This window comes from Synchiropus splendidus, chromosome 13 (genome assembly GCF_027744825.2).
Source record: "Synchiropus splendidus isolate RoL2022-P1 chromosome 13, RoL_Sspl_1.0, whole genome shotgun sequence".
Lineage (NCBI taxonomy): Eukaryota > Metazoa > Chordata > Actinopteri > Syngnathiformes > Callionymidae > Synchiropus > Synchiropus splendidus.
Window position 1 is genome coordinate 1,550,372 of NC_071346.1, and position 24,590 is coordinate 1,574,961.

At 51.2% G+C, this 24,590-nt stretch overlaps 4 protein-coding genes across 11 annotated transcripts; 3 read left to right on the forward strand and 1 right to left on the reverse strand.

Moving 5' to 3' along the window:
• The first annotated feature begins 50 nt into the window (after positions 1–50).
• si:ch73-52e5.2 (protein THEM6) lies at positions 51–3,232 on the forward strand. Of its 2 annotated transcripts, none has more exons than XM_053884368.1 (3): positions 51–199; positions 1,112–1,616; positions 1,882–3,232. In XM_053884368.1, the coding sequence occupies exons 2-3, from the start codon at positions 1,116–1,118 to the stop codon at positions 1,987–1,989; spliced, it is 609 nt and encodes a 202-aa protein (XP_053740343.1). In that variant the 5' UTR covers positions 51–199; positions 1,112–1,115; the 3' UTR covers positions 1,990–3,232. The 2 variants fall into 2 exon arrangements, with proteins under 2 accessions (XP_053740343.1, XP_053740342.1); XM_053884367.1 differs by lacking the exon at positions 51–199 and adding an exon at positions 482–579.
• Positions 3,233–3,596: 364 nt separating this feature from the next.
• LOC128769709 (uncharacterized) lies at positions 3,597–16,380 on the forward strand. Its single transcript, XM_053883653.1, has 20 exons — positions 3,597–4,258; positions 4,603–4,698; positions 4,762–4,995; positions 5,057–5,213; positions 5,273–5,371; positions 5,539–5,626; positions 6,832–7,483; positions 7,653–7,748; positions 7,808–8,041; positions 8,295–8,454; positions 8,523–8,621; positions 8,699–8,776; positions 9,244–9,248; positions 10,339–10,986; positions 11,064–11,150; positions 13,796–14,029; positions 14,269–14,428; positions 14,491–14,535; positions 14,619–14,678; positions 15,356–16,380. Exons 1-20 carry the CDS (start codon positions 3,674–3,676, stop codon positions 15,886–15,888), a joined length of 4,350 nt encoding a protein of 1,449 aa, XP_053739628.1. The 5' UTR covers positions 3,597–3,673; the 3' UTR covers positions 15,889–16,380.
• On the forward strand, positions 5,810–9,381 carry LOC128769224 (tripartite motif-containing protein 29-like). 2 transcript variants are annotated; one of them, XM_053882689.1, is made up of 7 exons: positions 5,810–7,483; positions 7,653–7,748; positions 7,808–8,041; positions 8,295–8,454; positions 8,523–8,621; positions 8,699–8,776; positions 8,973–9,381. In XM_053882689.1, exons 1-7 carry the CDS (start codon positions 6,887–6,889, stop codon positions 9,041–9,043), a joined length of 1,335 nt encoding a protein of 444 aa, XP_053738664.1. In that variant the 5' UTR covers positions 5,810–6,886; the 3' UTR covers positions 9,044–9,381. The 2 variants fall into 2 exon arrangements, with proteins under 2 accessions (XP_053738664.1, XP_053738665.1); XM_053882690.1 differs by having other exon boundaries at positions 8,976–9,381.
• LOC128769225 (elongation factor 1-delta-like) lies at positions 15,854–23,694 on the reverse strand. 6 transcript variants are annotated; one of them, XM_053882692.1, is made up of 11 exons: positions 23,587–23,671; positions 23,233–23,254; positions 21,414–21,904; positions 20,184–20,307; positions 18,820–18,888; positions 18,151–18,204; positions 17,208–17,286; positions 17,049–17,143; positions 16,792–16,986; positions 16,069–16,263; positions 15,854–15,998 (listed from the first exon to the last, which is right to left on the reverse strand). In XM_053882692.1, exons 3-11 carry the CDS (start codon positions 21,881–21,883, stop codon positions 15,960–15,962), a joined length of 1,320 nt encoding a protein of 439 aa, XP_053738667.1. In that variant the 5' UTR covers positions 21,884–21,904; positions 23,233–23,254; positions 23,587–23,671; the 3' UTR covers positions 15,854–15,959. The 6 variants fall into 6 exon arrangements, with proteins under 6 accessions (XP_053738667.1, XP_053738669.1, XP_053738668.1 ...); XM_053882694.1 differs by lacking the exon at positions 18,820–18,888; XM_053882693.1 differs by lacking the exon at positions 18,151–18,204.
• Positions 23,695–24,590: the final 896 nt, after the last annotated feature.

Sequence of the window (24,590 nt, forward strand, 5' to 3'; positions counted from 1 at the left end):
TGACGTGACTCACCAGCCTCTTTGTAGCTGGTCTGTGTCTTCATGGCCCCGAACCACACGAGACCTCGATCATCCTAGGTTCATCGGAGGGACGCAGAGAAAGACCCCTGAGAGCCAGTGGGTTCCAGTGAGTCTGTTGACTCCAGGAGCTGGAACACCTCTGTCATGGTCTCATTTACGCGACTAAAGCCAAAGTCAGGTGCTGTCACAGGCGTTTCATCGTCTTGTCACTTTGTTTACGAGTTGTTGGTGGAAATAAACATGAAACTGATGCTGTAAAACCTTTTCATTGCCTTTTGGGTGCAAAATAATCAGTAGATTTTATTTTTTTAAGTTATTTTCCACATAATGTTGTCTGAAATTGTGTATTAATCAAAATATTTATTGACGCGTTCCCATTCAAATGGGGAGTTATGTAATCCCCAAATAATTCGAAACGTCAACGCGTCTTAATAAAATTGAAAAATATAAAGATAATTGTTGCGTCACACCGGCGTCACGAACCCGGAAGTCATGTTCACTCTGCCGGTGTCTGGAGCTGCAGCGCGTCCAATGAGAGCTCTCTCTTCAGGCCGGACTGTAAGTTCCACGGGCCGGTACCGTCCGCGGTTATAGCCCTAACTGTCTCGGAATTTCTATGAACGCTTGAGTTGACCGACGGCACGCTCAGTTAACGGCCTAAATTGGCGTGTTTAATGAGGAGACCCGCAGCGGTCGCTAGCTGTAGCTAAGCTAACAGCGTCCCACTGCAGTCAAGGTTGAAGTGATGCCACGATACGACACGATCATTCTCCTGTCCACATCTGTCTCGCGCTCATCTGCCACGCTCTGCTGCACAGTCCTCTTTAATATGGCGCCGCGGATTTATTTACTCTGGCAACGGACGTCATTCAGTCTCAGTGGAAGGTGTTTTTGTATTTTATTTAATCCTGAAAGATTCCCGTGTATTTTGCGATTTTTATCATGACGTTTATGGAAATCATATTTTTTAAAATGATAAAGAAAACTGTCCTTCAACACACAGCTGTGTCATTTATTTAGCGGTTATTTAAATGTAATTGATAAGCTATGGTGACCTTTGACCTAAGACTGCGACTCCCCGCTGTTGCAGAGCGATGTGGCTGCTGGTGCTGGGGGTCCTGCTCCTGCTCTTCTGCAACCTGGACGTGTGGTACTTCCTCCGCGGAGCGCAGGTCTTCCTGGAGGCGCTGCTCCAGCCCCGTGTCCCCGACATCCTGGCGGAGCAGAGCGTGGACGGGGTGGTGCTGCCCCACGACCTGGACTACATGGGCCACATGAACAATTCCAGATACCTGAGGGAATGTGACTTTGCGCGCTTCCATCATTACATGAGGAACGGCTTGTTCCTGACCTCGCGGCGGCTGGGCGCCACGCTGGTGGTCGGGGCCTCCACCATCCGCTACAGACGCTCGCTGGCTTTCCGCGAGGCCTTCGAGATCCGCACCAGGGTGTTGGGCTGGGACGACAAGGCCTTTTACCTGGAGCAGCGCTTCGTGTCCAAGAAGGACGGCTTTGTGTCGGCGGTGATGCTGTGTCGGCAGAACGTGGTGCGCAGCAGCCCGGAGAGCGTCATCGAGGCCGTCTGCAAACAGAAGGTCAGCTCACCTCATGCACACTCGGAAGAGAATGGATTCAGTGGTTCTGACCTGATATGCTATCTTCCCAAACTATGAGTCACAAACCCATGAATCAAATCTGAAAGTCACTGTGTTTTTCAGCGATAAAGTGACATAATTCTTGATGGATGAAATATATACTCTGGTAACTGCAACCGAGAACAGGTGAAGTGGCTGGGAGTCATTGCTCTCACTGGCCGCAGCAGCGGAGGAGTCTGGTTGACTGGATGGCTGCTGTGTGCAGGTGCAGTGTCCAGAGTTCCCGGAGGACCTGAAGCACTGGATCAGCTTCATTTCGGCGAGCAGCCAGGCTCTGAGAGCAGAGAGTGGACTGGAGGAGAAGAACAAGTGAGACCGGCAGTGCAACAGGAAGCCGTGGCCCTCGTGTTCCTGACGCCTCTCTAGCATCCGTTAGCCTTCAGTCCTGCATGTCCAGCCCAGCGTCTCACTGCTGCCGTGCACGTCTCGCCACACTTTCTGCCTGTTGACTCCTTTGTTTTGCCCTTAGAGCCGTGTTTCCCAGCGGCACAGCTAGTGTCTGTGTGAGGGCCAGTTCGGACGGTTGCCGGGCGACTCACTTCAGGGTCACCTGTTGCAGCGGTGTGGAGTAAATCCAGCATGAGTGACAGGTGCTGGGGAAAGTTGCCTCACAGCTGTTGCATGTCTCTCATAACCCTCTGATATCACAGGACTCAGTGGGGAAGGGACCGTCTGCAAATCACCAAACTGTGAACATGAAGTATTTAACTTTCTGTATTATCAACTATCAAATATCAAGCACATGAACCGTGAAAGTATTTTTTTTTTTGTTGTGGTAATTGGCAGACGGTCCCTTCCCCGCAACATGACCAGTCCCCAGGAGAATCGTCCGAGGCCCTGAGCGCAACTGTAGCTTTTGCATGCTGAGATCAAACTTGAGAGGAGGAATCATCCCACGTGAGCTGGGAAACCTTTCCATACTTGATATACACCGATCAGCCGTAACATTATGACCACCCGCTCTTGTATTCCGCCGCTCCCGTTTTGTGACAAAAGTGTGTGGCCGCTGGTCTTCAGCAGTGGAAAGTGGTGCACTGCTGAGGGGTCACGAGGGGCTGGAGCATGTGTCTGTAAACGTGCCGTAACATGGCTGTTATTCAGTCCCGAAGTGGGGAATTCAAATGAGCTGCATTGTGCAAATAAGCAACCAAAACATTCAGGAACGAGAGTCGTTTGGACTCCATTTTAAGTGTGAAACTATTCAATATTACTAGAAATAGTCGAGAAATATTATTATGGTATATGGGAAGCCACTGTAGTGCAAGTTCAAATGATGCAACTTGTAAGTCTGTGTGAAGCAGAAGTTGACCATCAGAAGGCAGCGCCTCTGCCTCCACTGCAGTGCCACTGCTGACCACTAGGGGTCGCACTGTCACGCACGTCAGGCTGGTGCTGCTGTGATGACCAAAGTCATGTACTGATGTGGAGAGGAAGGGATCAGAGTTTACTTGAAGGAGAGATCATGTCCGACACTGTCTAATTTATTTCCGTTTCTTTATCGTCATTTGAATGTATTTAATCTGAGCGTTATTTAACAGCATTTTGAGTAATAAATGTCTGGATCAAACTTGTGTGCATGTGTGTGTGACACACGACTAACTGCATGAGAGAAAACTCACGTGGTTCAAGCCTTTTTTTAGGTCATGAAGTATTTGATAAAACAAACATGACCTTTTTTTTACTCCTTTATGTGACTGCTTTGTTTATAATAATATAATGATAAGGACGGTAATGATTCCATAATTATGATCACATCTTTGACAGTTTATGGTTGGATTTGAAACGTTCCTTTCATTTTCCTGCTGTGGACGAGGTGAGGTATGAAGGACGAAGTCAGGCCCTGCGGTGCCTTTGATGGTTCTTCTATGTAAAGGTGAGCTGTTGGTGTGAGAGACGGAGACGCTGCTGCCCCTGGTGGACCAGCTCCGTCCCGCCGGTTCCCACTGAACCCGCTCACCCCCCACCAGGAGACTGTCTCCGACTGAACCGAGCCCACCATGGCCCAGGGTGGCGTGGTCATCGACCCGGACCAGTTCAAGTGCGTGGTGTGTCTGGACCTGCTGAAGGAGCCGGTCACGGTGCCGTGCGGCCACAACTACTGCTCTGCCTGCATCCAGCGCTGCTGGGAGCAGGAGGCGGGTCTGGGCTTCGTGTCGTGCCCCCAGTGTCGCCAGAGCTTCAGCCCCAGGCCCGTGCTGGCCCGCAACACCCTGCTGGCCAAGGTGGTAGAGAAGCTGCGGGAGGAGGCGCCCGAGCTCCTGAGCCAGAGCCCGGCGCAGGCGGACGACGTGGAGTGCGACGTGTGCATCGGCAGGAAGAACAAAGCTGTCAGCTCGTGCCTGGTGTGTTTGGCCTCCTACTGCGAGCTGCACGTCCTGCCCCACCACCAGGGGGCGGTGTTCGCCAAGCACAAGCTGGTGTGCGCCTCCAGGAACCTGCAGCAGACGCTGTGTCCGCGGCACAGCAAGCTGCTGGAGGTGTACTGCCGCACGGACAAGCTCCTCATCTGCTCCCTCTGTCTGACGGACCAGCACAAAGGGCACGACTCGGTCCTGGTGGAGGCCGAGGTGCAGCAGCAGCAGGTGAGCGGGCGCCGGGTTCGACTGCTGCAGCACAACTTTAAAATGCTCCACTGTGTCCTGCTATGAACGGCGTTTGTTTCAATATTTAGGCGTCCAGTTGTTCACTCTTCAGGTAAGAATTCTTAAAATCTCCCATAATGAGCTCAAGCTTGGACGCAGAATCCTCATTTTCTGTCAGGTTTCTCTCTATAATCTGCCTGGAAATGCTTCAGTTAAGTCAGTCACCCTTCAGATCAGCTCAAGCTCTTCACAAATCCTTGTTGAATCGGAGTTTATACTTTCAACAGCTGATTCCAAGTGTAACTTTTTTTTCTATTTACTGGAGCTGTGGCGTCTCTCTGCAGCAGCACATCGCGGAACTGAAGCTCCAGTCTCAGCTGAAGAACCAGCTCAGAGAGAGACTGGCTCAGCAGCTCAACGACGCCATCTTCACCTTAGCAGTGAGTCCCACGTGGCCGCTGGCCTCCAGGCCGAGCCCGTCTCACCCGAGCTGCTCTTCCCAGCGCTCGGCTCAGGCGGCCGTCAACGGCAGCGACGCCATCTTCAGCGAGATGTCGCACTCGCTGGAGCTGAAGCGGCAGGAGGTGAGGGACCTGATCCGCGGGCAGGAGATGGCGGCGGTCAGCGCCGCCGAGCAGCTGATGGTGCAGATCCAGAAGGACGTCGCTGAGCAGAAGAGGAAGGAGGCCGATCTGGACAACCTGTGCCAGAGCACCGACCACGTCCTCTTCCTGCAGGTGGGACTCTGACTCGGACGTGTCCCGAGTCGCTCCACTCACGTGGCTGTGGTTTGAGCAGAGCTTCGAGTCGCTGCTGTCGCAGGCCGACCCCCCGCTGCCCTCCGTCGCCGTGGACACCGACGTGTGTTTTCGGGCGGTGGTCCGGGAGGTGTCGGGCTACAGGGGGGCGCTGCAGGAGGTGTTGGACCAAAGGTCCGCCACCATCCTGGATAAAGGTAACACAAGAGAAGCCCACGCACCGACGCAGCGGCAACTTCCCGTCTTGTTTTTACAGTGAAGAGGACCAAGATCGTGGTTTCTCCTGAGCCAGAGGTGCAGCTGAGTCGTCTCTTTCTGGGAGACGTCTTTCCTTTCCACAGACAGGAAGCCGCAGGTGAGCTTCCCTCTGGTCCGCGAGACTCTCCGAGGGCCTGAGGTGCAGTCTGAGCTGCGTGTCCTGGTGTTTTCTGGGAACCTTCCTGGTGCTGCTTCGGACCAACGTGGAGTCCAGGTTCTGTCGTTTGTTTCCAGGTTATAATTCCTGAGAGTTTTGCTTTGCAGTCCGATGCCCGGGACTGGACCAAAGACCCACGGGTCCCGTCAACTCCTTCCCGCCCTCCGGGCCTCTGCAGCACGCCTTCAACACCTGGCCCACTTGAGGCGGCTTCAAGAGGCTGTTGCTGTTCGTCTGAGCTCAACTGAGCTTGAGATGTGGAATATTGCTTTGCCAACAACAACGATCTCTGTGAGTGGAACCACCTGGTCAGACTCGCATGTGAGAAGCATCTGCCCTCGGATCTCAGCGCCACGTCTGTCGACTGCTTCCCCTCAGGTTTAGCTGCAGGTGTTGGTGACCAACTCAAGTGTGGCAGAACTGAGAAGATCCCAACACCAGCTCCAACCTGACCTTCCTCCTGTGTCCGGGTCAGCACCAACCTGTTTTAGATACATCATAAAACCACGGTCTATTTAAATGTCTCACACGTCACTCCTATCCCAGTCATGTGACCCTAACGGCACCAAACCAAAACAAAGCACGGGCGCGTGTCCAGACCTGAGAACGAAAATGGTTCTGTTTAAAGTGTAGTTACAGATGTGCGAGCGCTAGATGGCGACATTGACTTGTTGAGCTTCTTGACTCTTTTTTAACAACAGTTTGTGACTTAATATTTATTAGCGTGTGGTGAAACGACTTCCACGCATTAGATGAAATTCAGTTTAATATTTAGTGTTTCACAGCGTGGGCTTCGCTGTGGTGACGTCATCAGCATGAGACGCGTTAGTATCGCAGGCAAGGGATCATGGGATTAACGTCGCCTCTCTGCGGTCCATGTTTTATATTCACCACACGTTAGGTTTGTTTTTGTTATTTTCCAACAGTAAATACAGCTTCAAATAAACACACAGCTGAGTCTCATGTTCCGTTCCTGAAGGTTTCTTTGTTTCATGAAATGTAGCTAAATGGACGCGACTTAGACGTTCAGGCCGGGAGTTGTGGAGGATTGGAATCACTTGAAACACTCAGAAGACGTAGTTTCCTCGATGTTCTTGTCTTGAGATCACGCCACCTTTCTTGGCGTCGCTCTTCCTGTGAACGTTCATGTGGTCAACAGAGGCATCAAAGGACCGCAGTTGTTCAGAAGTTTTTGTAAACGTCACTAAAAAATAACCTGATGAATGCAGACCTTCATGATGCTGTTTTATTCCAAAGGTGCTTTTTAGCTATGTGACGTTCTGAAACAGTACAAATATGACGTAGAACGAGTCCTTTATCTGCTTTGCTGTGAGCAGTCCTCGCCTCTGACCGGTAGATGGCGGTAGCACGCAGCGACTGACGTTCTGCGATCTTTAAAGCACCAAAGAAGAAGTGCAGTCCAGTTTGTTTATTTTTCGGCGGACGGTTCGAGCGATGGCTCAGGGCGGGGTGGTCGTGGACCGGGACCAGTTTAGCTGTTCCATCTGCCTGGAGGTGCTGAAGGACCCGGTGACGATCCCGTGCGGCCACAGCTACTGCTCCGCTTGTGTCCAGAACTACTGGGACCAGGACGAGTATCTGGGCGTCTTCCTGTGCCCCCAGTGTCGCCAGAGCTTCAGCCCCAGGCCCGTGCTGGCCCGCAGCACCCTGCTGGCCAAGGTGGTGGAGAAGCTGCGGGAGAGCGGGCTGCAGGAGGCGCCCGAGCTCCTCAGCCAGAGCCCGGCGGAGGCGGACGACGTGGAGTGCGACGTGTGCATCGGCAGGAAGAACAAAGCTGTCAGCTCGTGCCTGGTGTGTTTGGCCTCCTACTGCGAGCTGCACGTCCTGCCCCACCACCAGGGGGCGGTGTTCGCCAAGCACAAGCTGGTGTGCGCCTCCAGGAACCTGCAGCAGACGCTGTGTCCGCGGCACAGCAAGCTGCTGGAGGTGTACTGCCGCACGGACAAGCTCCTCATCTGCTCCCTCTGTCTGACGGACCAGCACAAAGGGCACGACTCGGTCCTGGTGGAGGCCGAGGTGCAGCAGCAGCAGGTGAGCGGGCGAGCGTCCTGCCGCGGCTCCTGTCGCGCCGTATTGTACTGCCACAGTTTGAGTGATGAAGCAAGTGCTTCTGATTGTGGGGCTCACCGTATTGGTAACAGTATCGTGTTGTTGTCATGGCGACTACACTTTTTATGTTTTGGGGTTTTTTTGCGTCCAGCGTCAGGTGAGTGAGTTGAAGCAGCAGGCCCAGCTGTGGATCCAGCAGAGGGAGAAGGAGGCTCAGGATGTGAACCAGGCCATCTACGCTCTCACGGTGGGTGGCTGTCTGCTGGCGCTCCGCCGAGCCGCGCTGATCCTCCGTGTCACCCACAGTGCTCGTCTCGCGGCGCCTCCGAAGCCAGCGACAGCACCTTCGCCGAGCTGACGCGCACTTTGGAGGTGAAGCGCTTCGAGGTGCGAGAGCTGATCAAAGCGCAGGCCGCTGTGGCGGTCAGTCAAGCCAAGCAGCTGCTGGAGAGGATCCACAAGGAGGTGGCTGAAGTGAAGAAGAAGGAGGCGGAGCTGGACAAGCTGAGCCAGACCGACGACACCGTGCTTTTCCTGCAGGTAGGGACGCGCGGCCGTGTCTCGTCCACACGTTCACACCCTCACTCAATAGTCACACTCTTGAGTAGCACCGCCTTGAGCTCAGCTGGACCTCTGTACTTCAGTCGGATCGCTTGTGCTCCCCTGCTGCGGTTTGATTGTTTAATCTTATCAACCTTTGTGCAATAATTCTCTTGTTCTTCACCATTTCAGTTATGAAGAAACTGTTGAGCTTCTCTGATTGTGTGAACTGCATGTGGTGTGTTTGCTGCAGCGTTATCAGTCCCTGGGCTCTCTTGCTCCTGCCGCCCCCATGCCCCCGTTCACCTTTGACCCCAGCCCCAGCTTCGACCCGGTGGTCCGGGCCGTGTCGGAGTTCAAAGGGCTGCTGGAGGAGATTTCTCAGGACGGCTTCGTGAGCGTCTACGAGAGAGGTACAAGCCGCCGGCGCCACCATGCGGCCCCTCACTGACCGACTCTTGACTCTTCTGCTGCTCTGCAGTGAAAGAGGTGGCCATCGTCACTTCCCAAAATCCTGTCCAGATGAGTGCAGTGCAGCCGGGCCCAAGCGGGTCATCCCCGCAGCCACAGGAAACAGCAGGTGGGGCCCAGAACCCCTGAAGTGTCGGGCCACTCAAAAGAAAACTGGAGACTAATCTCCCTCTTGTTGGTCCCCAGCTGCTCCTCTGGGTTTGGACCAAAGACCTTTCGGCCTCTTCAGTCCATCCCTCTCTCCCGGAGCCTTCAACTTCACAAGTATTTAATCTCTTCCACAGTGTTGTGTTCACAGCATGGCGTGTGTTAGCGAACAACTCAGATGTTCCCCGGTACTTTTATTTTAATTGTCATGCGCTGAAGTGTCCGCTAGGGGGAGACAGAGCACATGAATTGTTCGTCTCGTCCGCGGCTTGTCACGCGCTTTCATTCATGTTGTTGTTTACTTTGATCCCAGCAGGCTCCAAGGTTTCCACGGGGGATCGGCGGAGACACATGCAGCGGCGAGTCCACCCCAGGAGGAAGTGAACGTTGCTTTTATTTATGTTGTATTTATTTTTTCTCTGCATCCAAACTCCAGAGCACCTGAGTTTTATACAGTATTTGGAGTGTGACACGTATTTATTTCGTTGCCTGGGACCTTTACCTCAAGACTTGCATCGCAGCAGTGTTCGACTTGGTTCATGACCTTTGATTTAGATGTTTTAACTCTGTATTTTGTGTTCAAGACACAGTGAGTCGATTGAATATTTTACTGTGAAGTGAAAAAGAGGCAGCAGTTTCGGGACTGAACGTTTTTTTAAACTCCATTTTATTATTATTAGGTTAGAAATCTGGTGTCAGAATAATAAACATGGTCGTTTGGAGTAGGAATCTGCCGTGAAGGTGTTTCTGCGTCAATCTGTCCGTTGGCTAAATAACACAAGCTCATGATGACTACTGGAAGAAAAGACGCACAACGACGACTTCACTCCAGTAACGTGTCGTCACAGCCTGACGTCACACCATCGTGTCATTAACATGAATATTTAATGAGTTTTCTCGGAAAAGCTGCTGCCGCCACAAGATCACAACATCCGGCGTTTGTGTGCGTCACTGTAATTCCTCCGTGTAGAACGCAAGAGTCACGTTAGTTCCGCTTTTGCCGCTGCTATCGAAAAACACAGTAGCTCCGTCATTTTATTTTTCTGTCGCGACTGTAACTGTAAAACAATCACAGAGAATCACGGGGAGACTCGGGGTTGGTGGCGAGCTTGCGATGGTCCGACTCGAGAGTCTGCGCACTGGTGCTGTTGACTTCCGTCACGCGTCACCGGCGACAACTGGTTTTCACATTCGAGCTCGTTGAGTTCACACGAGTCAGCTGATTGGCAGTTTCGGGATGAAACCTGAAACTTGACTGTCGCGTTCGGGAGCTCAAACAAGCTCCGTAAAAACCCCCCACCTGTTTTCGTGTTCAGATGTAGAGATAACAATTATTTTAAAAAAATCATATTTAAAATATTGCACATCTTTTCATGGGCCGCTTGTGTAATTCAGGTCCGTGTTCACCCTCAAAATAAATATTTTATTCACAAGCTGGGCGATTATACGAAATAATAATGCTACAACGCTGCTGGTATTAAAGTGCAGAAATTGGCAAAAGTCAAAATATATCTACAAACGTGGATACATTGATAAAAATGCAGGCAATAAAATTAAAATTGAATTAGAATCTTGTAAAATAAAGTGTGTTTGAAAATGAAGCGTCTGTTCTTGTGAGCGGGAACGCCTTCATCAAACGCACGCGATGACTGGAACAATTGGAGCTTTCACTTTCCCAGCTGCACCTGAAGGCAGCACCAGCACACCTGCAGAAGCCCCGCCCACTCGAGCTACTCTGTTTGGCCGCCGAAATGGCAGCGACAACCATCTCCATCGAGGAGGATCAGTTCTGCTGCTCGGTGTGTCTGGAGGTGCTGCGGGACCCGGTCACCATTCCCTGCGGACACAGCTACTGCCTCGCTTGCATCCAGGACTACTGGAGCCGCGACAGGGCCCGGGAGCAGTACAGCTGCCCGCAGTGCCGCCAGGTGTTCCGGCCCAGGCCGCTGCTGAACAGGAACACGGTGCTGGGGGAGGTGGTGGAGCGGCTGCAGCGGTCCGCACCTGCGGCCGAACCGGAACCGGAGAGCAGAGCCGCCATAGACGCGGAGGGCAGGTGCAGCGCATGCGCCCTGCCGAGAGTCCGATCCTGCGACACCTGCCGGAAGTCCTTCTGCGCGAGCCACCTGAGGGTCCACGAGGAGCGGTTCCGCGGGAAGAACCACAGGACGGCTCCGCACTCGGAGGAGACGCTGTGCCCGCAACACAAGAAGACGCTGAGAGTCTACTGTCGCACCGACCAGCAGGGGGCGTGCTCGCAGTGTGCGAGGCAGCGGCACAAGGGTCACGAGCTGGTGCCGGCGGAGGAGGAGCGGGCGGCGCAGCAGGTGAGAGCAGCCACGCACGCGCCCGCCCGCCCGCTCGATGTCTGAGGTGTGACGCCGCAACGGTTGGACTCTTCCAGAAAAGCCTCCGAGACGCGGCGCTCGAGTCCAGCCAGCGGCTGAAGGAGGCGGAGAAGGAGCTGCGCTACGTCATCAGATACGTCAAGGTGAGGCCCGTGCACGCAACCTCGTCCAATCACAGCGGCTCCCGACGGCGAACAGGAGGCGGAGATCTGACCCCGTCACAGGGTCACGTTCAGCGGTTTGTTTTCGTCACGAAGCGCTGCATTTAAAGCCAAACTAGTTTTCTATTTGGTTTCATCAAGACACTTTTCAAAGGAGCTGCAAAGCCTCTGGGCTCTAACATTGACACACTGCCAACCGCATCCAGTGGCGCCTCCGTTTTCGAACGTCCCGGACTTCGAACAAAAATCTCGAGATTTTTTTGCTTCTGATTTCGAACTAAAATCCAGCACTCGTACGCCCCCGAAAAAACCATAACGTGCTCGGACCGACCATCTGACCCACGATGCGCTTTGTTATTGTGTCTAACGCAGCCTCTGTATGCAGACGTGTCCCGTCAGCTCCATTTACTGGCTGTTTTTTCTTCATATTGAGGTGTAAAACCTTTCCTCTCTCCGCACTGGACCGTGGTCGAGTGTCACAGGGGAGGTGCTGGAGCGCTCACTCCAGGGTTTGATGTCCTGTTGTGGGCTGGAGCTGGGACAGGGAGGAGGCGAGTCTCCATTCATTGTAATGGGAAAAGTCGATTCAGGTTTCGAACAATTGGCTTCTCGAACGGCCGTCTGGAACGGACTGTGGTCGAGAACCGAGGCACCACTGTACTTGGTAGTACGCCAGTACTTGTTGGGCTCAACTGGAGAGAATCTGAAGCTACTCGGTCAACACTTGCACTTCACTTCTCTGCTTCACTGTGTACTCTGGCGTCACTGGTACAGTACTACTGAACCACCTGCGGGACGAGGCGCACCAGGCGACTCGCACTGCACTAGTACAGTGGGGTAAAAAACATCACAAGACCGAGTGTTGGGAACAAGTTTGGTTTATTTGGGTCATGATCCAAAGCACGCGCTACAGTGTATTGAACCGGACACACTGATAAGAGCAAGAAGCCTCTCTGAAGTGCCGCAGGGCTGAAGAAAATGACAGGAACCAGAGTAAAACTGCAAACAAAAGTCGACTGCTCCGCATCAGGACCTTCGTTGACACAAGTAGTGATGGAAGAGTTGTGTTTCGCTACTGTAAAACACGGCGTCTCCCACTGAGAAGCGACGCTGGACGTGTTCTAACTAGATGTCTTCTTGTTGTTGTTGATCGAGAACAGGTGCGAGGTAACCAGGTTTGAATCTGTCCTCAGCGTTGGTTCATTCTCTAACAGCAGTTTGCATGTGCTTTAGTGGGGGTCCGCCTCGCCAACACACCGGAGAAGAGGACTTCGATTTGGTTCTATAAAACAGCGAGCCGGGGAACTGAATCCAAAAGCTAACAGAGCTAACGGCTAACGTGACGTCACACCTCCAAACTTTATTGACACTCGGATACACTGTCGTACGGAGCCCGGGAAGTGACATGCATGACTTTATTACTTAAAATTTTTAATTTAATCATGAATGACATTTTTATTTATGATTTATCTCGACATGAAAAAAACAAGCTTGTCACTTCCAGGTCTTCGTCCAATCAAAGTTAGCTTCAGTGTTTAAAAGTGGGTTAAAAACTAAACGCAAAACCAAATAAATGCGCTGTGTGAGTGAGAAAGAATCATTGCAGACATGAAGCTGAGGCAAAGAATGTGACAGGTTTGTCTGGAAATTACCCAAACTAGAATGATAAAGTTCTTTAGCCTAAATTGTTGATTTAACACGTGATTTAAAATAAGTGAATAATAATATTTAAAAAAAATATATATATATATATATATTTTTATATATATATATAAAAAAAATATATATATTTTTTAAATATATATATATTTTTTTAAAAATATATTTTTAAAAAAAATATTATTATTAAAAATATTGGTTTGATGCAGGTTAAATATTTGGCCTGATACCAATATTTTTGGTATCAGGCCAAACCAAAAATATTATATATATATATATATATATATATATATATATATATATATATATATATATATATATATATATATATAATTTTTTTTTTTTTTTTTTTTAATTTAAATTTTTTTTTTTTAACGGATACATTTTTGTTTCTGCAAGTATCAGGCCAAACCAGTCGAGAAATTCAAAGGGATTTTGACGAAGACGCTGAACTAAGTCTAACACTACTATGAAACATGGAGAAAACAGGGATTTCTACTCAGGCCAAGAGGTCACATGCCTAAACAGTTATTCATCTCTTCTGTTGAAAGACACAGTGGAAAATCTAAGTGGTGAGAGTGTCGGGACTCCGGGTGGATCGTGTTGATATAAGGATGCACTGGCTGTTGATTCCCCCGCCTCTGGTTTACTGTAGACTTGACCAGCAGAGCTGTGGATTTCAAACGCAGTAATACCTCAAACCCTGTGTATACATTGTACTGTGCTGACTAGTCCCTGGACTGGGATCAAGATATAATTGACAGTACTTTGTGGTAGAAAGACGTAAACAGTATTAAAGTGCAGGTTCTAGTTCTAATGTACTTCATTTGAGACCTTTCTTCGTGGTCCTCAGACCTGAAGTATATTTTAGTGCACAGTCAAGTCCAGTGTGTAATATGTACGTGAACAAACCAGCATGAATGAAGTGCGTGTCACTGGAGGCGCTGACGGTGTCACGTGGTCCGCAGCACTCCACGGCAGCGGTGATCGAGGAGAGCGAGCGCATCTTCACCAAACTGATCCGCTCCATCGAGAAGCACAGCACGGAGATGAAGGAGCTGATCCGGGTCCAGGAGCGGGCCGCCCTGGGCCAGGCGGAGGGCCTTCTGGAGGAGGTCCAGAGGGAGCTGGCTGAGCTGAAGAGCAAGGAGGCGGAGCTGCAGAAGCTCATCGCCACCGACGACCACGCCCACTTCCTCCAGGTGCGAGCCTCCCGGACCTTTAGCTCCACAGCCGAGAGTCGCTTTCACAGCCTCCCCTGCTCAGGAAAACTGTCTTGTGAGTGGAATATTGATGTTTTTACACGGAAGGACGAGTGTAGCTAAAGTTGAACTAAAGCTGGCCACGAGTTGAACATCCCGACAGATGATGTGGAAGTGAAACAACGCTCAGCCCAGATTCATCTTTCAGCGTTTTAATGAGAAATGCTTCTTGGTGGCAGCGAGCCAAAGCTCTGAGTTTCCCCTGCAAGACGGTGGAGATGCCCAGCACTGACAAGCTGCAGTACCTGATGTACAAGAGTGTGAAGAAGTCTCTGGCGGAGCTGAGCGACAGCCTGGAGGACACGCTGACCAAGGACTTCGGCAGAATCTCCGACAAAGGTTGGTGTCTGCCGCCACCGTCACCATCTCCCAAGCTGACAGCTTTGTTTTTTTCTTTCCAGTGTTTTCACTGAAGGACAGCAACAGCAGCTCGGACCGCAGCAAAGGTGCGACAGGCTGCTTTCTGACGTCGTCTTTCCAGTAACAAAGAGACTGTTTCAGAGTTTAACATTTGACGCTTGTTGTGCAGCCAAGGACCCGGACGTCGGCAACAATTCTGAACCCAAGACCAGAGAGGATTTCCTCAAATGTGAGTACAGCACTTCATACTCAAAATGTGATATTGATAAAAATTTTATAAAGAGAAAAAAGGTGTTCCAGTTAAAAGTTTTATAGATTCCCGTTCAGTTTGCCGAAGAAGTCCTGAATAAAGGTTGACTTAATTTCCCATCAGGCCTTGCGTTTCGCTGCCTTACTGCATCGCATGCTTGTCCTCAGACGTGTGCGTTTATCAAGTAAATAAACTTCTTTAACATCTTAAATGTTGCTCAGAATCAGTTAAGGTGACTGAACATTTCAAGTCTCAGAAAGTGACGATCTATTTGAGGCTAGTTTTGACATTAGCTTGAATGCTAATGATCGCTAACAGCAAAGTGCACCTTATAATAATCTTTCATGTCTTCTCTTTCCGTTATGAAAATCAATAAGGAAATACTCAGGTCTGTGCTTGAAGCTTCAGGTTTATCCTAGAAATGTGTATGTTTTAATCCGGTCACGATGTGACGTCACAACTAACAGGATCCAATGTTGACAGTTAAGACGTGATTTGAGGCCTGTTTCAAGTCTAAAGTTGACATTCAGGATGATTTAGTTTGATCGCTGACAGAGAACGAAGACTTGAATAAGAAGGTGTCACTGACTGATGCGGATGAATTGAATGAACGGCCACTAATCTCATTGATATTCTGGTGTTTCTTGTGGTGTCAGACGGCCAGGACGTCACCCTGGACGTCAACACAGCCAACCAGTACCTGAGGCTGTCGGAGGACCAGCGGGGGGCGACCACGCGCTCCGAGCCGCAGCCGTATCCGGAGCATCCGGAGCGCTTCGCCAGCTGGGCCCAGGTTCTCTGTCGGGCCGGCATGGCAGGCCGCTGCTACTGGGAGGTGGAGTGGGCGGGGCCCGGCGGCGTCTCCGTCGGCGTGTGCTACCGCAGCATGAGCCGTAGCGGGGGCGACAGCGACAGCAAGCTGGGCCACAACTCCAAATCCTGGAGCCTGGACTGCTCGTACTCAGGCTGCTGGTTCCACCATGACAGCCAGACTCTGGCCATCCCGGCCCGCAGCTCCGCCCGGGTGGGCGTCTACCTGGACCTGAGGGCCGGAGTCCTGGCCTTCTACAACGTGACCGAGTCCATGACTCTGCTGCACCGGGTCAGGACTACCTTCTCTCAGCCCGTCTACCCGGGCTTCTGGGTGGGACTGGGCTCGTCCCTGAAAGTGTGTCCCCTCCCTGTGTGAGCGACAAAGGACAGACAAGAGTGGCGGCCACAGCTTTGGAACTTTAATTGGCAGCATGTGGAGAGCGGCGCTCAGATCTTGTTGAAGGCAGCAACATCCACGCTCTGCACCTGCAGACAGGAGGAGGCGCGTGTGAGTTGACGACGGCTCCACCTTGCGGCGGCCGGACGACCGACTCACCAGGTCCTCGAACTTGACGATCTCCTCTTCCAGGATGTCGGTGCCGACCTTGTCGTCCTCCACCACGCAGTTGATCTGCAGCTTCTTGATGCCGTAGCCGACAGGCAGCAGCTTGGAGGCTCCCCACAGGAGGCCGTCCATCTGCACCGAGCGCACCGCCGCCTCCAGCTGCACCATGTCGGTCTCGTCGTCCCACTGCGCCACAAGCATTTCACCCGCTCTCAAGTGTCCACACCAACTTCAACAACTTCTCCACAGCTCCCAGTTTGGGTGTGACTGTTTTTTGAATTGTTTTTACATTTCCAGTGCAGCTTTTAAACATTGAAATAAAGTGCTTCTGACAAAACCATTGGTGATGACTGACACATGCAGCTCATGACAATTCTACATGTTGAACTCGTGTTAGCTGGGGTGGGTGGAGTGTCTGTCAGGAAAACACAGCGAGTTCCCCACATGACACTCCAGTCAGTCAAGAGTTCTGTTAAGTCTCATGACATGAAAAACAATGATCAAACCATGAAGTTATTTTGAGAATAAATTGAACTGAAAGTGTCAATAGAAAGACTGAACAAACGGAGGTCTGGTGACCTCAGTGGTTCAGCCTGTGTGGAGCGTCAGTCTTTAGAGGCTCAGTCGACTTGAAACCTCACCAGGTTTTGTTGTGGAAGAGGATCCAAACCTTTCACTGTCATGCGTCATGTGACCCGGGGGAGTGGCACTCACCGGCTTGACGTCCAGCAGGATGGAGGACTTGGCGATCAGCGCGGGCTTCTTGGACTTCTTGGCTGCGTAGGCGGCGATTCGCTCCTCCTTCAGCCGCTCCGCCTCCTCGTCGTCTTCCTCGTCGCTGCCGAACAGGTCGAAGTCGTCGTCATCTTCGTCTCCGTTCTGGGCCGGTTTGGCTGGGGCTGGCGCGGCCTGGCGGGCGACAGCAGGTTAGCGAGTCTGTGCGACCCTCCGGACCTCCCCTGGGGCGGTACCTTGGCAGCAGGGACGGCTGCTGGCGCGGGGCTCTTCTCCAACATGGCTACTCGTGACTCCAGCTTCTGCAGCGCTGCCTTCATGTCCCCCACCACTGAGGCACAAACCCACAGGCTGGAGTCGCAGCCTCAACAACAGGCTCCCAGGAGCGGACCAACCTTTGTGCAGCGTCTGGTTCTCCAGCTCCAGGCTCTTCATGCGAGCCACCAGCTCGGCGTCGCCACCGTGTGAGGACGACTGCGGAGCAGAGGAGTCGGTCAGACACGGGGCAGCGGCAGCAGGCGGAGAAGCCAGGCCGACATCACTCAGGGACAGAAGCCATGCACGGCCAACATCAGGAGCGTCAACACCGCTGGGCGGCGATGAAACACCAGCATGCTGGGGCGGATGGCAGCGATGATGCAGACGGCTGCTCTGAGCTCTGAACTCTCCACACTCAGGGAGAGGGAAGCAGTCGAGCCAAAAAGCTGCTCTACCTTGAGTCTCAGGGCGGGAATCCCAGAGGGCTTCTCAGCAGTGAGGCTCTCAATGATACACGGGAGACTGTTGGTGTCTTCTGGCTCAGCTCCTTCCTCGTCTAACTGACCCTGTCACCAGGCTTCTAGCTAGGAGTTTGAAACAGGGCGTCCAAAACCCCACACCTGACCCTACACACCATGTCAACGACTGACAACTAACAACGTGCTTTGTAAAAAACACAGCTGTAAACATCCATTTGCACCAAAATAACTTGATAAACAACAGATAAACAAGTCAAATAACCAACGTTAACAGACATGAACTCAGTAACTGTTGCCACAGTAACACTTTGAAATGCAGGGGACCCTGGGCATCATGTTTTGCAGTTTAGACACCCTCTAGCTAGAAGCCTGCCTGTGACCCAGAGTCACCAACCCTGAGGAGGGCGGCCTCTGACCTTCACGTTTCGACCTTCAGCAGCTCTTGCACAGATCATCGCTGTCATGCGTCCAAACCATGTGAAACCGATTGGCTGACTCAGCATCCAGATCACCACCAGAATTAGGGCGCGGCCGCCGGAGCCGCCGGACGTTCAGACACACTCCAGACCAGGCGGCGGCCATGCAGCCGTCCAGGACTTACGTTTCTGTGCGAGCGCTTATGTTGGCGACCTTTGGCCTGCATGGCGGTTTTCACCTGTGCAGTTAATGTGAGGGAAGGTGGACGAGTGAAGGAGGATGGAGACAGAGAGAAGGTGAGACGCTGAAGGACATCACAGAACGCAACACCAGAGACTCAGCTCAAAAACTGGACGCAAGAATCTCAGAGATCACAGAAGCAGATCAGAGAAATAAGTCCAAACTGCAGCACACTGTTAAGGTTAGTACAAAATATGAAATAAAATTATTAAATTATTTTGTCCCCTAGAATAAGCACAATAATTAAAATAAAATAAAGGTAATGCAAAAAAGAAAATGTATAAAAATAAACATTATTCTTGGAGCAAAAGACGAGTCAAACGGCTCCTGACTCTCTGAAACCCCAGACAGAAGTGAAAACAGAGACAGGAACTTCAGCAAAGTTAATCATTCGGCAGGGAGGAAAAGTTACTTGAGAAAAAGGTGAAAAGGGAAAGTTTTAAAACACCAATTTCATCACAAGACAAATGTCATTCACTTTTCCTCGACCTCCTGGAATCAAAAGCACATATCCCGACTACCATGGACCTGGAGTGTCGGTGAGCGGTACACCAGAGTGTGACACCACACCAGAGACCGTGACAGGCAGGTGGCGCCCGGCACAGGTACTTACTCCGCTGAGCGACTGCTGAATGAGCTGTCTGGACTGGGCAATGTCCTGCATGATGGCACTAAGGTCTGTCTGTGAGAGGGGGAGGAGGGAGGGAGGAAGCAGCAGGGGTGAGAGAGCACATGCCAAACAAGCGAAGGCGACACACATCAGCTATGGAAGCGCTACAATGCTAACCAGAGCTGCACAGCGTAGCTTAGATCGGGAGGGCAAAGCACCACCTAGGTGGCCACTCGTGCCTGTATTTACGTGGCCCTCAGGAGGTCAAAGCAACACTACAAAAGAAATGTATAGATTTAATGCAATTTCAATCAATTTAATGCACATTCACACGCCTATTTTTTCCTGTTTTATATTATTAAAGCCAGAAAATCTAAGTGAAATTAAAGGCTATTTTTGCTGTTCCTCTGTTTTAGCTCAACGCCCTCTTCACAGTGTCTAATGTGGCCCCTAATCCAACTGCCGAACCCCCGGCTAAGACCCTGTCTGGGTGGAGATAAAGCCAACAGTTGAGTCAGAGACATGTAGCTTCCAATTAATTCTGGCCTTTCTCAGCTCATTTCTTTCAGATGAGATGACTTTTAAATTCAGTTTGATCAATGTAAAGCTGTGCAGCTCTAGTTTGGATGGACAGCCGAAGCATGGAGGAGCTAGTAGCAGCTGTTAACAGGCAGCGGAGCGGGGCAGAGATATGGGCTCGACTAGTCAGGTCTGGCAGTGCAGCCTCGGGAGCTTGGTGCAGGTTTGTGTTATGCAACACAGAAGGGAAAAATAAATAAAAACTAATGAGGCTTAACTGCTCTGTGTGAACAGAAGTTAGTGACAGTTAAGCCTGAGCTGATCTTCACATCGTGTTGAAGAACTTTGAAGAACGACAGGATGGAATCCTAAACACACCATGATGCCAACATCAAGTTTGGATGGACAGCAGAAGCACGGAGGAGCTGCAGTAGTAGCATCTGTTAACAGGCAGCGGGGCAGAGATCTGGGCTCGACTAGTAGGGTCTGGCAGAGCAGGGTAAGGGTCAGAGGGATTTTGGCAACAGGCAGGGAAGTGAATCAAAGCCAGCTCTGGACACGGCAGGACACGTGCAGCAAGTCGTCGGTCAGAGCAGACGCCACTGTGAAACCTGCGAGCTGCTGACAAGCGGAGACAGCTGCCATCGGCTTCTAAATCCAGTGACCCGACTGGGCGGCTCGCAGCTGCTGCGGCCGCCTGCTGACGTAACTCTCACTAAACAAACAGGTCAGCGAGCGACAAGAGAGGAGCGCTGACGAGGCAGACCTGCCAACATGGCGCCACAACAGGCTGCTAACGGAGGAGAGCGTCCTGAGAGACAGGCCACCAACCTGGAGAGACCACTTACCTGTTGCTGCTGAGCAGACGGGCCGTTGGCTCCCTCGTAGAAGCGCCTCTCGGCCTCGTCGTAGCGGTTCTTGTCGAACCAGATTCTCTCAGAAGCGAGGCACTGTAGTCCGCTCATGTTTGTGCTGTGGGGAGGAAAACAAAGTTGTAAACAAAGCTACAGATCAAAGGCGAGTGAAGCAACAAAACACTCGAGGACATCGCCACGAACACACAACTACACACAGAGCAGGACGGAGACAACACACTCCCCACCAGCTCTGACAGCAACACACAAGCGCAACACCACGGCGGTCTGAGTAAGGTCTAAGTAACGTGATGCTACAACTGATCTGAGGTTTACGATCCAAACCCACTGGTGGAACAGTCACCTCCGAACACCGTGCAGCGTCAACTCAAACCTCCACCACTTGGAACAAGTCACCTACAGTAGAGTTCATCTGGCATCACAGCTGTGACACCAACCAGACCAAAGTCATGAGTCGACAACAGCTGAAGGAGTGAAGGACCTGCATGACCCGAAATAAAAGACGGGAAAGGGGTGCACCAAACTGCCCACCTGCTGAGTCTGTTTCTTTTTTTTTAACATTTATAGTTTGTTTTCTTATTCAGCAAACAGGACGAGAACTATCTTGAAAGCAAATCTACATACTCCGCAGGTCAGTTATTAAGAAGCAACTTGCTGCAGTCCTGTATTGTCATCAGGTTTTTCATTCCGCCAGAGTGCTTGGCTGCAGAGGCTAAACCAGCGCTCACTTTCACTTTGCTCATGTGAGAGTTAGCAAAGCCTCAGTGCTTGGAGTGGAGTGGCGGAGGCAGAGCAGTCGTGGACTGTGACTGGTACTAGACAGCAGAAGATGGGTCCCACATACAAGAAACTGAGGGTCACGAAAAGCTTTTAAAAAAAAAAAAAAAAAAAAAAAAAAAAATCAGCCATGTTTGGTGGGTTAAACGCCAGTAAAACGACAGTCGTGCCCCACTCGGCATCAAAAACTTGACGCGGCAGTTGCTTCACGTGCTCTGAAGAAACAATGATAAACAATGGTTCTGCTCCAAGGTGAAGCAGTAATTTGTGGGAGCGCTAGCTTGAGCAACTCCCTGCTACGGACCCGACTTGCGGTTCAGCTAGCTTTGCTATGGCAGCGCTGGCTTCGCTCACTTTGCACTGCTCACAGACATCTGAGCCCAGGACCAAACATTCACGTCTCATTCCTCGTGTGAGGAGACATACTTGTCCCACTTGGGCCTGTATTCCGTCTCGGAGCGGCCCCTCTTCCTCGGGACCCTCTCCTTGTCCCCCTTCTCAGTTTCAGAGGAGGAGCGGTTGCGCCCTCTGCTGTACTGGCGGTGAGGGGTGCCGGAGGACTTCACGATGACGGGCTGGCCCTCCTGGTCCAGGTGCTGAGCGGGGTGGCGTTTGGAATGGAAGCCTCTGGTGTTGGGGCTCCTGGGGGACGACGACAGGAGCTTGTTGCCGCTGCCGAAGCCTCTGCGCTGGTAGCTGCCTCCCTTCAGGTTGGGGCTGTGGCCGTACGAGCCGCTGGCCTCCACCGAGGAGCCCAAACACTCCTCTCCTGAGTTCTCCGACTGAGACAGGCGAGCGTGGCGTCGCATCTTTCTGAACTGGGAGTTCTCCCCGCTGATGATGCTCCTCTCTGGAATGGGAACCTCGGCACCTCCTGGCTGAGCGCTTGGGTCCATCTCTGCTTCGGTTTCCACTCACTTCCGTCACAGTAAGAAGAGAGGTGAGCTACAGGTGGAAGCTGCAGCCATTCATCTGTAGCTAGCAGCCAAAGCAATCACTCATGAGGCTGGAGGAAAGTGATCAAGAGATGTCGCCGTGAACACCAATTACACGTGTTTGAAACGACAGGAATTACAGCCTGCTTCCACCAGCCAGTCCCTCCCTTCACCTCATTGATCAATCTCACAGCAAGCCATGGCTCAGCGAGGCAGCAAGTTAGCGGCTCACAATCGGAGTTTTAGTAAAAGACAGCAGCCAATTAAGTTCAGCGCGACGGTTGGAACGGACGAGTAAATGTGCTAAACAAAGAACGTCTCGTGAAACAAGCTGGCATCAGGCATCGCAAGACGATTGTTTGGACTTGGAACGGTGAGGTTGGCGAGCGGCCAGACATTTTAGCATGGAGCCAAATGTTGGGTTTTGACTGCGGGAGCTGTTCCCAGACCACAAACGGTATCTTGAGTTAACAAGTACACCTCTAACCTCCCCCCCAACCCACGGACAGGGTTTCCACCAGGATTTTTTAAACCGTTGCAGACCCCTACCCCCCGGTATCGGTGACAGTATAAACGCTAGTTTTTAATCCTGAGAGGTTTCTGGATTTTTCCGTTAAAAACATGCCACGATCATGTGCACCTCCATGACCCTCCATGTGTTACCCACTTGTCTCGACATTTCCACCTCGTTCTAACCCATTTGATCATGTTAGAGTTCACCTTTAAGAGAGATCATAACTCTGAGCGGAAACCCTGCCATTTCACCAAGCGTGTTGGTTGGTGACGAACAAGTCCAGACCAATCAACCTGTGACATGGTCTTCCAACGCCACTCCTCACTTTCAACAGCGGTGGATCCGATAGACCTCAAAAAACGCACTAGTTTTTCTGTAACTACTGTTTCAAATGGCTGGAATGGTTTTGGAACCAGGAGAATAAAATGTTAAGAGGAGAATAAAAGGTGTGTTTTGCTGTGCCGACTGAAAAGGGGTAGGATTTCTTTCGTTATTTGATGGTTCAGGTTTCGGACAGTCAGTTTTAACATCCTTCCAAAGTACAGTCATCCCTGACTACAGCAGTGATATAAAGAGCATAATCAAAGCAGCGAATACACAAACAAAAACACCTCACAGGTTTCAAAATGAGGCAACAATCGAGAGAAACAGCCAAAGTCCAGCTTTTGCAAGACATTTTGTTCAAGTGCAGTCTCGCTTTCATGCAGATTCTGTCGCCCAATTCACAACAACTAACGTTAAATTAGGTGAATTACAATGACAGCTGGAGTCAAACAGGACGCGGGGCCGCACTCACCTGTGGTGACGGGACCGGGAGCCTGACAGTTGACACACACACACACACGTTAGACAGCAGAGAACTGGTCACAGACTGAGCGTAGCTCGGCGCGCGCACACGCACACAGATGTGAACACAACTGTTGTGTTGACTGGAGCTACACAAGCGAGTGCAGAGAGAGCGACCGGAGCTTCACCGGAGGATCCGACGGTCGTCAACCACAGTTGAGCAACTTCGGGGAGCCGCGAACTTTCAGCTCCGGCGGCCACGTGGCGCTCACTCGCGGCTCTCTCGGTCAAACTTCTACCTTTCTAGAACAACAGCCACCTGCTCGAGCTCCTGGTGAACAAACAAACACCGCGCGCTACTTACTGTTCGGTTTACTTGGCGATACTCGACTTGGGAGCCGTCCCTGCGCGTGCGGTCTCGTCAGTAATCCGACGGGAAGAGAACTCGCGCAGGCGGAGCAGCCATTTTCTCTGCCAACAGAGGGGGAGCAGATGTCATCGCGGGTGGCTTACAAAAGCACTGTTATCTAAACCAAGGTCCATTTACACGGTACACATCAAGAATGACAGTATATAAGGAGAAAACATCCCGGTTAAATTTAGATTCCATCACTTGTGACTTCCGTCACTTGTATCTCTGCACCCCTAGGATAAATGGTACGTTCCAATTGAGGAACGACTCCATATACCATGATGCTTTGCGCGGTGAAGCGGCTGCCTCAGTGGATGTACGACATCCGACAAAATAAATACAATAATATACCGAATAAAAACTACTGGTTATTTAGACCAATTTCGTTTTGGGTTACTTCTAAATTTTAAAAAATAAAATGTAGACGTATTGCTGAAAATGAATTTGTGAGGCGTCCTGTTCTCCGGCCCAGCAGAGTGCGCGCTTGTGCAACATACGATCGCAATAAAAATAAAAATAAAAATAAAAATAAAAATAATTGTTTGTCTCTGTGTACTCTGTGATGGACTGGAGTGCTGTCCAGGGTGTCCGCGCCCCCTTCTGATGGCAAGGCATGGGAGAAAATTTATGATTAAAAATAATGACATGTCACATGTGGACTCTGAAGTGAGCATCACCTCCGATCTCGTCTGCGTATTTGGAGGTAAAACAAGATCTTCTCGTCGTTGAAGATAATGGCCCAGAATCCACTGGATTATCACAGCAACCCTCTGAAGCCGTGAGGTTTGAAGTGTTTCCCAGCTTTAATGAGCACCGGGGGTCAAACGTCAGCCCCTGTTTGCCGTCTGCACGGCTACACTTGATCTCCTCTGAGCATCTGAAGCACAGCGGCGACCGCAGTGGAACAATGTGATAATGGCTTTGCTTCCGATGGTGTCGATCGTGGAGGAGAATTC